Source organism: Ptiloglossa arizonensis, chromosome 8 (assembly GCF_051014685.1).
Source record: "Ptiloglossa arizonensis isolate GNS036 chromosome 8, iyPtiAriz1_principal, whole genome shotgun sequence".
Lineage (NCBI taxonomy): Eukaryota > Metazoa > Arthropoda > Insecta > Hymenoptera > Colletidae > Ptiloglossa > Ptiloglossa arizonensis.
The window spans coordinates 15,739,902-15,757,394 of NC_135055.1; the positions used below are offsets into that span (position 1 = coordinate 15,739,902).

Here is a 17,493-nt window from a genome sequence, read left to right on the forward strand (position 1 = left end):
CCCGTCGAGCGACCGTACGTTCACGCCTTCGTGTAAAATGTTCCCACGTGACGGTAACAGGGAACGATGTATCTCTATCTCGGCGTGCGAGACGAGGAATGTTAACGACGCTCGTGAAACTGGCCACGAAGAATTAAACAGATAACGCTATCGAGCGCCGACTCGCTATTGCCGTATGATAGTATGATCGATGAGCAAACTCTTGCAGATCCCCTGAACCGAAACGACCCCGAGGAATGTTGCAATCGACCGCCGCACCTGAAGAACCCCTACTGCAACGAGATCCTCATACCGGAAGACGATTATTTCTACAGGTTGTTCAACGTGAAGTGCATGGACTTCGTACGAGCGTTCCCCGCCGTTCGACCTGGCTGTCGGCTCGGATCTCGCGTGCCGTTTAATCTTTTGACAGGAGTGCTCGATGGGAACACGGTGTACGGTATCACGGAGACCTTCTCCAGGTAAGAGTCCCATACCGGATCGCTTTCTTGCCGATTCAAGGTGACACGCGCACGGTCAATATCATTGCCGATATTTTCGATATTGCGTAATAAAGCTTGGTGTTCTCTACCGGACTCGAACGCGTTACGTGCTCGATGTATTGTTCGCGATAGGGAAGAATCTAGAGGGAAGATGTGGCAATTGTTACGACCGAGAAATTTTTAACGATCGTGTTTTTTTCTCGAGATTTGGAGAATTTTTATAGGTTTTTTTTTTAAATTCAATTATACGTGTCGCTGGTACGCGATAATTGAGGTCGAGACGGATCTAAGAATAGTACGACCTTGAGTGGGGAACGTTTATAGAAATTTTTACGACAGCCGATGTAAATAGCGGTGTTGGATATTTTTGAAACTGTTCGTCGTGTTGAATAATATTTTAGACGAAAGTTGTACGTGTTTTATGGGAGAAATAATTCAGAGCGATATGAATTTGTTTCCAGTGAACTTCTCGAGGGTATTTGAAGGTCGAGATTTCTTTAAGGAGTATATTTATATATTTACAATATTATTGTGCAATATCGAATCACGGTACGTTGCACAAAATTGTCTACGTGCATCTCAATGCAGCGATAGGGCTTCGGTAGTATTGAAAAGACTCTTTAATCATTTCGATATATTACGTCAATCTACAATAAATTTAATATTAAATTTGACAAACTCGATAAAATAAACTTACATAGATTCAATGTATATTTCATAAATTAAATATAATTGATATAATATTACAATAAATTAATAAATAACTATATACATATATACTATATATATATAATATATATATTCCAGTTTATATATTATATTGTGCAATAGCTCTAGAGATTATATTGTAGATCAATGCATATCGAAACGATCGAAATGTTATTAATATTATTACAGCCCTACACATATAGCGAGACGTGTACATATATCGAGTAATACATCGCGAATGTATCGTACGTATACGTATCGTGTGAGGAGAAAAATGAGAAATATTCTATCAATAATATTCAGTAGTCTGTGTGAACCACCGCCTTTTTGATCTTACTACTCGCTCGGTTACTATCGCAGGAAGGAAAGCAAAGTATCAGATTCGCGTAACGATTGTATTATAAGAGCAAAGGACGAGAGACATTGCGAGGACAAGGGAAAAGAAAGATATCGGATGGTAACGTGTGAAGTGGTTTTTACGTTTGGATCTTTGTTTCAACAGGTAGCTTTGCTAACGAGTTCTCATTTGCGCGGAAGTCCGCGATACTCTGCTCCATGAATTCTATTAATGTTATTTTATATAAAACGTAAATTGTATAAACCTACGTACCGAGGTTACCATCGTAGCCTCATTGTGTTCAAATCGAATGCCACGTAAATTTCCGTATCTTTCGCCGGTTAGCGCGCAATGCGATAAATAACTTGGAAAATTCAACACAACCAAGACGAAAACGAACAAAATTATTAATAGTACTTTAATCTCGTTTCAAAAGTTACGGAAAGTTTTTACTTTCTACAAAAATAAATTATATTCCTGTCTCATTCTACGGAATATTTCCACAAGAATAAGACCTAACGAAAAATAATAATATTCTCCCAATTGAAAAAGTAGAGTCAAATACATCACACATTTTACAATAAAAAATCCAAGAATTCTCGATCCGTGAATAAACGGTATTAAAATACAACATTTTCCTCGTACACTTCGCTCCAAACTTCCAATAAACAGTACTCTACTCGTTCCGATAAACAGTACCTATTTCAGTCTTCGAATAAAATAATATTCCTCCCGTATGAGAATGAAAACCCAGACACATCGCCGGGCGAAAAATCCCACAATTGATTTCCCGATCCGCGAATAAACAGTGTCTCGATCGATACACGTGAAATCACCGTAGACGTTTCACACGTTACCATCCAATATTAACCGTGCATTGCGAGATAATGAAAACACGCTGTAAAGGAGTTAGGCAGCTCGGTTGCCTCATAACTTACGCTCCTGAAAGAAAATCCGAGCAACGTAGTAAGTCACACGATAATAGTCACGCGCTCAGTTATCGAACTTGCAACACGCCTGCCGAAGTGGCGGCTGCTGGTGGCTTGCTGCTCAGCTCCTCGGGACACCTCAAAGCTGGTAACGTCCGTTACGTCAGCCACGACAATAAATCAGCATTACGTTGTTCTATATTTTCGAATCTAGCGTACATGCATTCTGTTCCTCGCACTTTCTAGTCCGCTCGCATTATGAGATCCACGGTTGCACAATCGGGGGACCGTGCAACGGGGGGCCGCGTGGCCCTTGTTCGGGTTACTCGATGACGAAAAATTTCACGCGACGACCGACCCCCACGGTGGAACCGTACCACGTTTTGTTCTCGTTTTCAGGAAACTTCGATCCGGTTACGGGGGATTGTTACGCATGAATCCGGTGTTCTCCGAGTACGGCCTGAAGGATCTCCTCCCGCTGAAATTGGACATACCCGACGAGGGTTGCACCCGACCGAATCGATCGATGTACTGCTTCGAAGCAGGTAAATTATTATCCGTGCACGACCCACGAGATCGTAGCTCGCTCAACGAGACATTCGATCGATCATTGACCATTTGCGTCGATGAGTTTCATTTCGATCGAGAATCGTCCAATTGTGCGATATATTAGGTCATTCGGAAAGTTGTTTTTTCTTTTTTGGTGATAAAATGTGGGTAATTAAATTTGGATAGAGTGATAGAGATTGATCCCATATTTTATTTTTAAGTAGCTACTTTTGACAGAAATAAAAGATCGCTTATTTTTGTGCAGATTTTTTTAGAGTGTATAAACACTTTATTAAATTGTATATTTTCCAGTTTGGAAAACGAAATGACTTTCCGAACGAACAAATACTTTACTAATAATTGAACACACGTTTAATGTAGTTACCTTTTCTTTTTTTAGAATTTTATTTATATAGCCAATTGTTACTACGTATCTGTGAATGAAAAATGTTGAACGAAAATCTATCCATATCGAATGCACGGTAAATGACAATAGTAATATTTTGAGAATTGGTTGTTTTCATAACGATACCAGGCTCGATATTTTATATGATACGAAGAGAAAGAAAATATTTATTGATTGAAAAATACGAGGTGACCTTGGTTTTGCTATGGGAAGAAACTATTTTCGAGATTTGTATTATTTTTATTTGTCGTTTTTGGTCAATGGTGTATTTTTGTTATGCACTCGATTTAGATTCATTTTCAAAGTTTCGTACTTGGTGAAGTAAACGCATGGGGTTTCTTCGCCCTAATTAAACCAGGACTCTGGAGAAATTAAACGAGGATACACACCGAGAAATTGGAAACCTTGTTCAACACCTAAACTTCGATAAATAATATCTACACAAAAATGAGCGATCTTTTATTTCTTTCAAAAGTAGTTACTTAAAAATAAAATAAGGAATCAATCTCTATCACTCTATCCAAAATTTAATTACCCACATTTTAATTCTCTTTGATGATAAATAACGTAAATCCATCTCAAGACGATGCAAAAATTTATTCACACCACCTGTCTTAAAGATTAGCTCCATACCTTGCATTTAGGTAACTTCCAAAAGAAATAACAGACTGCTTATTTAATTAAAAATATTATTTACCAAAGCTCGTCACCATATCCCAGTAAAATTTAATTACCCTCATTTCAATTCTCTTTGATGACAAATAACGTAAATCCATCTCAAGACGATGCAAAAATTGATTCATACCATCAATCTCAAAAATCAGCTCCATATCTTGTATCCAAATAACTTTCGAAAAATCTACGAAAAGTCACTCAAACTTGTTCAAACAACATATACGAACAGAGTACTCGTTTCTTCACATTGTTCGCCAAAGCTCGTGACTCTGTCACAGTGAAATTTAATTACGAATATTTTAATACGCGAAAACGAACATTTCCGCGTACCGTTATCCCGGAAAAGATTAATCCCGCGCGTTTTTTAATTTCAATCCGACAGAAACACGCGATTATGCCTAACGAGCATGGAAACTTTCTTCGTTCGTGAAGCTCCCCCGTTTGAACAATGAAGCCCGCCCATCGCTCGCACGACAGCGCGATAAAGCGACGAACAAATCTGATCCTTCCAGATTTTCGTTTCGGATCGGAACGGCTCATTGTGGACAACGAAAAAATCTCATTAAGGCGTACGATTTTATCTACCCCCACCCCACCACTAACCCTCCCCCTCCACCGCCCCGTGTGCCCCTCCCCTGATCACATTCACCGACCGAGAAACGCTTTTTCCCACGTTGTGTTCAACCGATCAGAAAATCGCGCATATCCTACGCGATAATCGTGCGTGCACAAGATGAAACAATTCGATCGCAATGCACCGGGTGCAGTAACCCGTTAGGTGCAGTTCAACATGCATCGCGCATGCACCGATCTCGCGTTGGCGTCGTCTGGATCCAATCGCGATGAAAAGAGTCCTGTCGTTGCCAAGGGAAAATAAAAACAAAAAGGTGATCTCGCGTTACGTAACCTTGCGCATAATTTGTTCAGTTTGTCGAATGTTTTTAACGATCGACGAGACGAAAATTTTGTATCGGTTACAGGGAAAGTTACGATGGTTCGTTTACGGTTTTATGTACTATTTCTGATCAATATTGCGATACGTTTTTGCTTCCTTGTGCTTTTGTTTATCGATGAACGATAAAGCGAGTTTTTTTTTTTTAATTGAATAAAGTAGGTTTTGAAAAGAACTGAAAGTGGAGATCGATGGAATGTATATGCCTTCTTTTTGCAGTAGTCGAATTGGTTGGAGACTGTAGTGTTGTCTCTTTTTCTTTTTTTTTAATATTCTAATGTTATAATTCTTCAATTGTCGAATTCTGTATGGAAAGTTCGTCGTTGAACTTCATTGTCTTTAAAATTAAGGATTTTTTTAATTAAAGAAATCTAGAAGATGACGAAAAGTAGTAGATTACAGAAAATATTATACGGTTCAAATGTTAATAAAAAAAATTGGTCCAATGGAAATTTTTACATACTCCTAATATCAATTCTCAAATGCTATTCAAAGGGTCTATTTTTGGAAGTTATTATTTTTGTTTTATTAGGTAATTATTATTTTAATTTCATTAGATTGTTACCCACAAGATGATCGAATTTTTAATTAAACTTTCGAAAGATACTCTTTCACTGAAAATAATACCGATCGTAATACTCTCTAACATATTCCATATACTTTGATGACAGTGAAGTGCATTTATTAAAGAAACTTAATCGTTTCGAAACCTTGTAACTATTCTCAAGTATTTCGATCTACATCGACATTAGAGAAATGAAATTCAATTTTATTTCGATCTTTCGCGATCCATCACTCTTCATTAAAACTATAATTTCTTAAGAAATTATCGTCCCTTTCAAATACCAATGATTCATTAATCGATACACGATTAATACCAACTGACAGCGCTTTTCAGTCGTCAGACGGGTGACAAACATTACCAGTTTGTTAAATGGGGCATTTTGTATGCAACGACTCAATAATAACCGTAGCAGCGTAGCTGGAGGGAGAATTATAATAGTCATCGTGTTATCTACCGGTAACAGTGTCGAAATTCACTTAGAACGCTCGCATTCTGCACCGTCGAGCCGAAGAACGTTGATAGCTGTTCGATCGGTCGATTATCGGCGTGTAATGCGATGTATAAGCGAGAAAGGGAGCGGCCTGGTATCAAGGTCGACGACTTAATTGGCAAACTTGCCACAATGATCGACGTGAAGACAATATTCGTTTACGCACAATCGTGGTATCAATTTTTTTCGCTTCGCGCTTCGTTTGCGATCACTTTGTTGCGCAAACCTCTTCATACGGACACCGTAACGTTTCCAATGCGCTTCAATTTCGAACAATCAACATTGTTGTTACAATAGCAACCGTGTGCTTTCCTTTCGTGAATTATTAGTCTTCTTCGATGTAAGAATAATTATATCCACTTGCTTTTCTTTCGTTGCAATTTCATCGTGTTTGCTATTAAATAAATTATTTCGCATTCGAAGAAAGAACGTGCTTGTGCAAATAATAATTCGACATTATTTTCATCGACGTTGGAAGAGTTTAAGACGTTGGAGAACTAAATTCTAGGAGTAGAATCATTATTCGTTATCAATTATTCTTTACTCGTCCTTCGTCATTTTCTATTCGTTATTTATTGTAAAATAAACTCAACCCTGTCCACAATCAATGATTGTCAAACCCAAAAATCTATAAATATCCAATATCCTGTATATCCAATACACACGTACTGGTAAATAATATAAATCCCCTTTCAGTTCCTCTCGGTGCATTTGTGCAGTCGTTGCAGCGACTGCAATTCGCACGTGAATGCAGGGAATTCGTACTTTCCGGAAACAGAATTACCCCTGCCGATCGATTCGCCGTAGGACACGAAGGAGACTATTGGAGAATGATTTCCTACGATTCCTTTATGATATTTACGTGCCACGGAATGCTGTTGTCCCACTTTACGGCCAGGGAAACGAAACGCATTTTTGAAAGATCACGAGCAACATTCTTGCTGAACGTACCGTGACTTTGTTTTCAGGTGAGATACGAGTGAACGAACAGCTGGTGTTGACCTGCATGCACACGCTGATGGCGCGCGAGCATAACCGAGTGGCCAAGACGTTGAATCAGATCAATCCACACTGGGACGACGAGACGTTGTTCCAGGAAACCAGGCGTATCATTATCGCGGAGATCCAGCACATCACCTACAACGAGTTCCTGCCAATCTTGCTCGGAAAAGACGTAATGGAGAAATTCGGTCTTCTCTTGGAGAAGAATGTAAGACACGGATTAACATTCTCGTTCTTTTCGTCACATTCTCTGAGCGGTTTAGTCACACCTGGGGTCCGAACAGACCCGTAACTTCACCCTCAAGTATAAATATTTCGAAGATTCTATTATTTTGTAGTACTTTTTCTTCATTTCTAAAGAAAGACGTATTGATGGTACAATTTAGCAATGGCAAGAAAGACCCAGAGAGTCAATTTAAATTAACAGTGTTAGAATCGATGCTCTAAATTTTCTTAATTTCTAAAGATAGATGTATCGATGGTATAATTTAATATGGGCAAGTTTCTATGGGTCTGGAAAGACCCAGAGAGTCAATCTAAATAAACAGTGTCAATTTTCCTTCTATAGATGGACTTCTTCTGAGTTCGATTATGAATCTGGTGTTGATTAATTAATTAAAGAGGACAACGGAAATGAAATTTATCGGATTATTGTAAACAATGGCGAAGATTATTTCGAGAGTAAGAGAATCGATGACTTTCTTCGTGTCAGTAGAAAATCTCTGATTATGCGTTTCCGGATGAATCTTGTCTCTCTGCTTGTAATAGTTTATTCGTTGATAATTTCAACCGATCGTCCCGTTTATTAAAATCTTCATTCAAAATTTTCAATCACGATTGAAAAATATTACAAACACTTAACGAATCGAAAATTATCAAAATGTTTAAACGTCTCTTCGTTGTATTCGTATGGTAAACTCACCCTCGAAATTGAACAACTACTATCAAATCAGTCATTCAAGTAACCGCTATACAAAATTGAATATTGGTAATTGCATACGTAATGTGTGTTATCTTTAATTTATGCAGGCATATTGGGACGGTTATGACGATAGCGTAAATCCAGCAGTGATCGATGCGTTTGCCTCTGCAGCGTTCAGATTTGGTCATTCTTTGTTACCAACTGCGGTTGAAAGATGGAGCAAAGCTCACAAATTTATCGGTGAGTGTTCAAACAACGAATCTTGAGTCGAAAAGTATTTCAGAAGTAATTATCGCTAATCTATTCGTTGTCTTGAAGCTTCGAAAAGACTGTCAGACTTAATTAGAAGACCCTACGACCTGTACCGTGCAGGTGTTTTCGATGAGTATATCATGGGTCTGATGAACCAGGTCGCCCAAGCTATGGACGACTCGATCACGCAAGAAGTACCAAAACTCTTTCGTATAATCTTCGTGCAATATTTAAAAATAGAGGATACATTATTCACCTTGATTCCAGGTCACAAATCACCTGTTCAAAAAAGCCGGAGCTAAGTTCGGACTGGACCTGGTCTCCTTCAACATGCAACGCGGTCGTGAATTTGGCATTCCCAGTTACATGGAATATAGGTTGGTAAAAATTCAAAGTAAAAGTATAGATGACTCGTCGTGGTCGAAACGAATGGAATAAATATAGCCTGACATAAATCTAGTCTGACGTCTCGTTCTATCTGTAAATATTTCCATTTTTGATTCGAGACCTGTTTGGTGTACAGAATTGATTGTTTAAATATAGAAGTGGTCAGATTGTAGCAGAAACTAATTTTTCAAATTTAGAAATATATAAGTAATTAAATTGTAGCAGAAATTAATTTTTCAAATTTAGAAATATATAGGTAATTAAATTGTAGCAGAAACTAATTTTTCAAACTTAGAAATATCGAAGTAAGTACATTGTACTAGAAATTGATTGTTTAAACCTAGAAATATATAAATAGTTAGATTACAGCAGAAACTAACCGTTCGAATTTAGAAATATTGAATTGTATCAGAAATTACTGATATATTTTCAGATTTGAACAATCTGGACCTAACTCAGACCTACATTAAAGATCGAAGGCTTTAGATATAGAATAAATTGTGCTTGTCGGGCTCAACTTGCAAAAATTTATTTTTTCGACGTATGCACGTATCGAGCAAGAACATTGTAATGTACCATTACTGGTTATTTATCACAGTTTGAGAAACTCTGCTCTAGTATATGCCTGAAAATAGAACGCGTTTAAGCTTGGATATCTTTCGTCTACGTACAACACACCACGTTGATTACAAATTAAGGAAATGTAGAACGTTCGGCTCAGACTCGACAAATTAAAAAATTAATGTGTCTGGCCATAAGGAAAATGTATCTACTGATCCTGTGATCAGACGTAACGTCGCGTTCACGATCAAACCGCGACAAAATTGATCGATATTTCGTTAATAATTTAACCAAACTGTCTTAAGGAAATTCTGTGGCTTACCCTGGGCAGACACCTTCGAAGATTTATTCGGTTCCATGCCAAACGAAACAATCAGACGATACAGCTCCATCTTCGAGTGAGTAAACCAATCCAAGATAAACAACATTCCAAAACGAGTGTACATATAAACAATAATTGTATCACTTGTCCAATTTTTAATCACTTAACTATTCAACGATGATCGAGATTGGAAGAAAGATACTTCTAGGGGTTCCTCTTTCTTTATTAAAAATGTATAAAATAGAACGTTCCTAATGGATCCTTCTTAGAGTAAAACAAAATAATTTCTGAAAAAAAATAAACTAAGTTTAAAAAATATAAAGTGTCTAGAGTTTTCGAGAAACGTAGAGAAACCCTAAAAAGTATCCCTTTCTCTTTATCTCGATCGTCCTAAAATAATTACCCTCGACAATATTCTTTTCTTTCAAATATTGACTTAACGTCGTAACAACCTTCTATATAGATTATTAACAACGATTCGAAAGATTTATCTGCTAATTGTTACTCTGTCTCTTCCGGGTACTCTGATGGTTATTTAGATCGATTCTTAAAGAATAAAAAGAATATTCTTCTCCAAATTGAACAAACGATCTTTCCTTCGCGTAATCACTCATCGATAGAACAACCTTGATCTATCGATACACAAAACTGTCAATATTCCAGAATACTGCGAATAATTAAAAATCGTAGCGGATCTCGACCGTACGAATCCGTTGCAAAACGACGAACGAAGAAATTCGTTAATGATTCGAGTTATGCTAATTTCGGGCCCGTCTCGAACGTGAATCACGAAGTATTACGCGCGATTACGCACCCAACGAATCGATTTCGATCGTTGGCGAGCAGAGTTCCCGGAATTAACGGTGCGATTCGATTTCGATTTCCAGGCATCCGGCTGACGTCGATCTCTGGTCCGGTGGCGTGTCGGAAAGACCACTTCCGGGTAGCATGCTCGGTCCAACCTTCGCCTGCGTGATCGCCACGCAATTCAGCTATTCACGACGCGGTGACCGATTTTGGTACGAGCTGCCCAACCAGCCGTCGTCCTTCACTCTTGGTAAGAACCTTTCGAATACGAGAACTGGGAATGCTGCGCGTCGACACCGTGCCAAGGACTCGATCGACACGACGAGTTAGGGGAAGGTTGTCTATTCGAATCGCCTAAATTGGACCCCGTCGATGAATTATTGATACTTGCACAGTAACGTGTTTTCGAAGTTGTTAACTAGGAGCGAAAATTTAGAAGAGTGGGGGAAGTAGAGGAAATTGGTCCCTTGGAGCATTTTAAGAGTGCAATTTTAATTTTTCTGGCTGTATTGGACCCTGTCGATGAATTATTGAAATTTGTAGAGTAACGTATTTTTGAAATTGTTAACTAGGAGTGAAAATTTAGAAGAGTGGGAGAAGTTGAGGAAATTGGTCCCTTGGAGCATTTTAAGAGTATAATTTTAATTTTTCTGGCTATGGATATATTTTCTGGTTATATTGGACCCTGTTGAAGAATAATTGAAATTTGTAGAGTAACGTATTTTTGAAATTGTTAACTAGGAGTGAAAATTTATAAGAGCGGGAGAAATAGGAGGAATTGGTCCCTTGGAGGATTACAGAGTATAATTTTAATTTTTCTGGCTATATTGAACCCTGTCGATGAATAATTGATATGTGCACAGTAACGTATTTTCGAATTTTTAAAATTTTGTTCACCGTATCGAAGAAAGATTCCAAAGTCGAGAATATTGCGTTCGGTATAAGCGACAGGTTGATCGAGTATGGTTGTTCCCTGACCTGATCCCAATCTTCGCTCGTTTTCCAGACCAATTGAACGAGATTCGAAAAATCAAGCTCGCCCGAGTGATCTGCGACAACACCGACCTGATCGACACCATACAGATCTATCCTATGGTCCTGCCCGACCACGAGATGTAAGTAATCGAAGACGTGGCCCGATTCGTGATCGTCGCGATGCACGAAGGCGCGGAGATATTTGTGGGAAACACGTGCTTTCGCGACCAAGAACGAATCGGCTTTGAAACTGTACAAACGTTCCTTTCGCGATGCCGCGAAGATTCGAATCGCGCGATTGCACCGTGAGAATCGCTGGACGTCGTGCGAAGAAGTCAGCGAAACGAAAGTGACTTTGCTCGATCGAAACATCGATACCGAAGAACGACTCGAAGCAGAACTTCCATCGATACTTCGCCCCTAACCTCGAGTTCCTTTCGCCTTGATCGATTGCTGTTTTATTTCACTTTCGATCGAGACACGATTTTTCGGAGAATTGTTTTCCATTTTCTAAGTTTTGTGTATTCGTGAATCGATGAAGTTGCGTTGTTTTCAGTCAAAGAAAATGTGTTCTATACAACAGAACAAGGAAGAAAAGAAAATTCCTTTTTTATTATCCAAGTAAACAGTTCAGGGAGAATTTATAGCGTTTAACAAATTTTAAAAAGTCCATTCGATATTAAAAAAATTCAAGTAAGCAGTTCAGGGAGAATTTATAGTATTCCAAAATTTAAAAAGGTTCATTCGAAATTAAAAAGATCCAACTGAACAGTTCAGGGAGAATTTATAGCATTCCAAAATTTAAATAGGTCCATTCGAAATTAAAAAGATCCAACTGAACAGTTTAGGGAGAATTTATAGCATTCAAAAATTTAAAAAGTTCAATTCGAAACTAAAGAGATACAAGTAAACAATTCATGAAGAATTTACAGCATTCAGAAAATTTTTAAAGTCCATTCGATACTAAAAAAATTCAAGTAAGCAGTTCAGGGAGAATTTATAGCACTCGAGAATTTAAAAAGGTCAATTCGAAACTAAAAAAAAAAACGCAAACCTCCACGAGATGATCCTCTTGGAATAAATAAAAAAAAAAGAAACGTTTGCTCCACAGAAACCCCCGAGTGCCCTGTCGAAGCGGAATTCTTCCCAGCATGGACTTGAGCAAATGGGCCGAATACCCCACCGCGAATCACGCGCAATACGTGAGTAATCTAGCGGGCCAGTATCAACCATTCGGAAAGTAAAATGGCTGTTTTTTAGACATAAAAGTATAGACCGCCTAGACGAACACCACCACGTAGTCAAGAACAGTCACGAGCCAAGAAGCACGACCCTTAGGCACCCCTTACTCGAGACACATTACGGTACTGTAGCATAGCGAACTAGAAAGCGTCTGCACGTTGCATTTTGAAACAGCTTAGGGACCACAGAGCAGACGGACGGATACGGTAGTGCATCGAATAGACCCTCTAGCGACCTTAAGTAATTTTAATACCCCCTCAGAATCCCCCATACCCCTACGAATAACATAGAGACACCGTAACCTTAATTTATTACCGAGCAAAAGATTGTAATTTACATTCGATCGAGTCGCGTCAACGTCGATCCTACGTAAATTACAATTCGATCGTAGTTTTGTTTTACATTTTGTACTTTTTTCTCTTTTTTTTTTGTTTTTTTAAACGATTATTTTAACGCGTAAACGGATACACTTGAGAAGTTCTACGACGTTCACGGGCGAAGAATATTCAAAGTCGCGGCAAGAATTTCTTTTTTTTTAACGTACGGTCGCTTGGACTGGGGGAAATCGTTCGCCATTCTTTCGTTTTGTGTTCGTCCGCGGCGATAATAAAATCTTCAAAATTTCTTTCATTTTTAAAACACCTTCACAACCGATCGGTAACGAGAGTTCACTCGCGTGTTAGATCGTAACGCAAACGCGTCGTGAAGTAATGATAAGAGTATAACGTTTGTAAATATGTAAATTATGTAAAAAGTACCTCGCAGTAGAGATCGCGTGTAAATTGCGCAAAGAACTTCGCAGTAGAGACCGCCTGTCCCTGTTTCCGAAAATTGTGTAAAAAGACAACTTCGATCGTAGTTTGCTTCTTAGTTTTTCGTACCAATAGAAAGATTGAAAATTTCAAGAAAAATGGGCTACACTCCATGCTTAAAATACCGATACTTCAATTTAGAAACCTTGTATACTTCGTGTACTCTTCGTCGATATTTTGGAAGATTTTCGAGTATTAAAATATTTTCGTATCAACTACAATTTGCATCTGTACGTTACGTTACACGTACAATAGTATCGTTAAAGTGGAAGAATGGTGGACGATTTCGAACGCGAGCCACTGCACACAGAGCCTCACACGATAGCAATTATATTACGAAGGCATACAAACGCTAAACAATCAACGAAGTTCGCGTATATTTACCGGTAACGATCACCGAAAGAACAAGGGCGTTGTACAAGTTGCAAAAACACGACCACTGCGAAACCAGTATGCATTTACGTAAAACGACGTTTCGATCGCTTTTAATAATTGCTTTTTTTGGAAATGTTTTAGTCGATACAGTAGAACGGTTAATTGCGCCTATGTTGCGTCCCAGTACGAACGTTGCGAATGATTGCACGAATTCCATGGATGAACAGGTTGCGAAGCGATATCCATGCACTCCAGATCACTCGTTATGGCTAGCTGGTATTAGAGTTACCTAATAGAAAGTAGACGTACTTGTACCTACTCGATGGTGGAACATCATGCGTTAATTATGTTCGAATACCTGTCGAATACTCCAATATTTATACCGTGATGCAGAATCACTCGTTTTGCACACCGATGAGAACTCTGCTAGAAAACTCGTCCAAACGTAAATTCTATTGCACGACCGTAAATCGAATCGATGATACCGCGAGGCGAATATCATTTTTCTTCGCCGAGAGCAAATTACAAATCGTTCGATCGGAATTGAAAATATTGGAGAACCATTGTGTGATTTTTCTTTATTTTTTTTTTTTCGTTTTTTTTTCTCGAAATTCAATGGTTGTCTCGAAATTAACCGTCAAGCAGATTGGCAACGATCGATTGCGTGTTACACGTGGGATTTGTTATTCCGAATCGTGTAAAGTATCGAAAGATCGATCGATGCGGCTCAACTTTCCTTGTTACGATCACTGCGCGCAGTGTTTAATTGGAAGGAGATTAAAACGATACTGTTCGATCGAGTTTATTCATTGTCATACAAATCCAATACGTATCCAACAATCGAATCACCCGATTTCTCTACCTTGCACCATTTCTACTTCTTACACACACACAGACGTACACGCACACGCCCTCCTCTCCTTATTCCATTTTTCTAAACAACTTTCGACAATCCGAAGAATCCGAAACTTTCCACTCCCTCCTAGATTGAACTTCTAATTTATTACCCGTACATAGTAAGTTTTAATCGTAACAAATAATAATAACACGCACAGAATGTACATAGTAGCACATAGCTAATGTTAATTGCCTCAAGGTGGTTCGCGTGATCGGTTATGTTCGTTTTACTCCTCTGTCACGGTGAACATTACGATGTCCTAGAAAATATCGCTTGTTTCGAAACGTCGATTCGTCGAATAATCGCGATAAGAAGAATTTTTAAATTCTTTTCAATTCTTAAGAATTTTTAAAATTTTACAAAAATAGTCATCTATGTATTAAATCATCTATAAAATATATTATACTATATTTATAATATATACAATATATTATATTAAATCATCTATTAAATCATCTATTTAAAATGTCCTTCGCTCAAGAATCCAGTGCTCCAATTACCGATGCAAGATTCAAAGAGCCGGTAATATTCCAAATTAACGCTACATTTTCGAAATACCAGAGAACCGATCAGTAACTGACCTCTCGCGCGATATCTTCCCGGACACCGTGACGCGATTATGTTTCTCGATGAACCGTTACACACCCCAATGTTTCCAACGTAAAACACAACGTGCCACGCTGCAAGCGTGAACGGTGAGAGACCGAGAAAACGAGAAGATCCCCGAAAAATTCCTCCCCAATTTTCTACGAAGGATTACACAAGGCACTAGCACCTACAATGTAAACATATATTGTACTGTAGCGATTGGTGGAGGAGCACTTGCTTGATGTGCGAAGACCCCCGAGACCGGAGAAGGCGCGGAACGACTACAACAGAGAGCAGATATTGCGACTCTTCTTTGAGAGTATTAACGGGATTGCTTCGTATCTGGGATTCAGAAAGTAAATCCAGGGCAAAGTGTACGGAGGCATCAGTGCACACGTGCATCACTGCACATGTGCATCAGTGCACGTGGGATCAGTGCACATCGTTCCCAAACGGTGTTCCAGAATCGATGTAAACGCGCTGTAAACGCCGTATAGTAGATCCTCTTCTAATTCTTTTTTTTTTTTTTATAACTATCCGAATAAACAGTGCAACGCATTGGTCCACGTTTTGTTATTTCTCTATTGTAATTACGTAACGTTACGTACGTTGTTTAATTCACCCTAGCACCATTGCACGCGTTGTTCGCACACTGAGGCACTGTCCGTGCACAGGAAATTAGAGCAAGATCGGTTGCCCTGTAACTCGTCGCGAAAATCGATTTTTCGTTGAAAATTGTGGAAAATATACGGACGACGGAAAACAATACTTGTTTGCAAGACAGATCGTTCTTGGTGGAATTAGTTTTGGTAGCAACTCGCAAAGAAGCTGGGTTAGTTTACTATATAATATATAGAATACTATATAATATCGAATTCTGTATAATATAGAATACTGTATAATATAGAATACTATATAATATAGAAGGCTATATAATATAAAATACTATATAATATGGAAGACTATATGATATGGAATATTATATAATATAGAAGACTATATAATATAAAATACTATATAATATGGAAGACTATATAATATAGAATACTATATGATATAGAAAACTATATAATATAGAAGACTATATAATTTTTCTATCTAAAATTGCAAATTGGAATTGAATATATACTTGAAAAGTTACATTGGTATTTCTTCTTTTTTAAAAGTTTCTGTCTTGCTAAACAAAGCCGTCTGACTTCTCCGACAAAAAATTTTCTGAACTCTAAAATTTCCAATTGTTTTCGAACGACTGCTCGCCACTTTCTGCGACGAATTACGGGACACCGTGCACACCAGAAATGATAACGACAAGTTCAATGTACGGTGAATTAAAACCATATCGAGAACCACGATAACTCCGTCGAAGTAATTGTTTGTTTGGTAGAAACCGTAGTTGGCAATGAACATTGATCGACCGTTGATAAAGCATGGCGTCTCTAACTCTCGAATAACAATGTCCAGTCACTTTTTCGTTCCAAGATTCGAAGACTCCGTACAATCTACTGAACGAACAGTCGTAACTGGGTTCGACGCCTGTTCGAAACTGGATAATCGACAAACAACGATACTTGAACCACGGTTAAAGATGCAAACGCTATTTCAACGCAAACTCGACCATAAGTTCGTATTTAAACCTTGCAATCCTAATCAGCGTGTTCTGAATATAGTAGAGTCCCGAGAGTCAAATTGTTCGAACGTCGAGCCATAAACTAATATCCCTTTACGAGCCTCGGAAATCGCCTTAAAGTAACACTTTAGAAATAGTACTAAAACATTGTAGCTATTTATACTATACATATATATATACATCTACGTATGTGTGACTTCTTTCGCGTATATCTACCGAATCGATACCATCTTCTTATCATCGTTGTAGACGTAATATCATTTTCCCCTGTTCTTCTTTTTTTCTCTTTTCTTTCTTTCTTTTTTTTTAAATTTTAAACATCGAAGAAGAGAAAAAGGGTGTGAAGGTGTGTGGAGTGTGAGTCTGGCATACAGGAACAGCACTTTAGATTGCTTGAGGTATTATTGTATTGTATTACGTACACATATACGCGTGCACAATGGCTCGGGGAACTGACTCGAGCTCACGAAGCTCGAAATAATTAAACGATTGTTCATTTCGACGATTTGCGTTACTGGATACGGTATTCAATGATTTCGAGAACCCAACGAGTTGAGTTGGACACTCCGCGAGGATACGTGGTGTACAGCAGGGCTGTCGGAATTCCTCTTCGCTGATTGCTAACGTAAT

At 38.3% G+C, this 17,493-nt stretch overlaps 2 protein-coding genes across 2 annotated transcripts in view; one reads left to right on the top strand and one right to left on the bottom strand.

Moving 5' to 3' along the window:
- Cysu (peroxidase homolog) overlaps positions 1 to 12,667 on the top strand; it is a 39,360-nt gene extending 26,693 nt beyond the window's left edge. Inside the window, exons 8-17 of the mRNA XM_076317690.1 lie at positions 209 to 461; positions 2,856 to 3,001; positions 7,062 to 7,303; positions 8,125 to 8,257; positions 8,336 to 8,463; positions 8,537 to 8,646; positions 9,523 to 9,615; positions 10,427 to 10,596; positions 11,353 to 11,461; positions 12,433 to 12,667. Of these exons, the coding sequence (XP_076173805.1) occupies positions 209 to 461; positions 2,856 to 3,001; positions 7,062 to 7,303; positions 8,125 to 8,257; positions 8,336 to 8,463; positions 8,537 to 8,646; positions 9,523 to 9,615; positions 10,427 to 10,596; positions 11,353 to 11,461; positions 12,433 to 12,565 (1,517 nt within the window). The 3' untranslated portion in view covers positions 12,566 to 12,667. The remainder of the gene's footprint in view (positions 1 to 208; positions 462 to 2,855; positions 3,002 to 7,061; positions 7,304 to 8,124; positions 8,258 to 8,335; positions 8,464 to 8,536; positions 8,647 to 9,522; positions 9,616 to 10,426; positions 10,597 to 11,352; positions 11,462 to 12,432) is intronic.
- Cep290 (Centrosomal protein 290kDa) overlaps positions 1 to 17,493 on the bottom strand; it is a 171,917-nt gene that overhangs the window by 129,094 nt on the left and 25,330 nt on the right. The window lies entirely within an intron of this gene.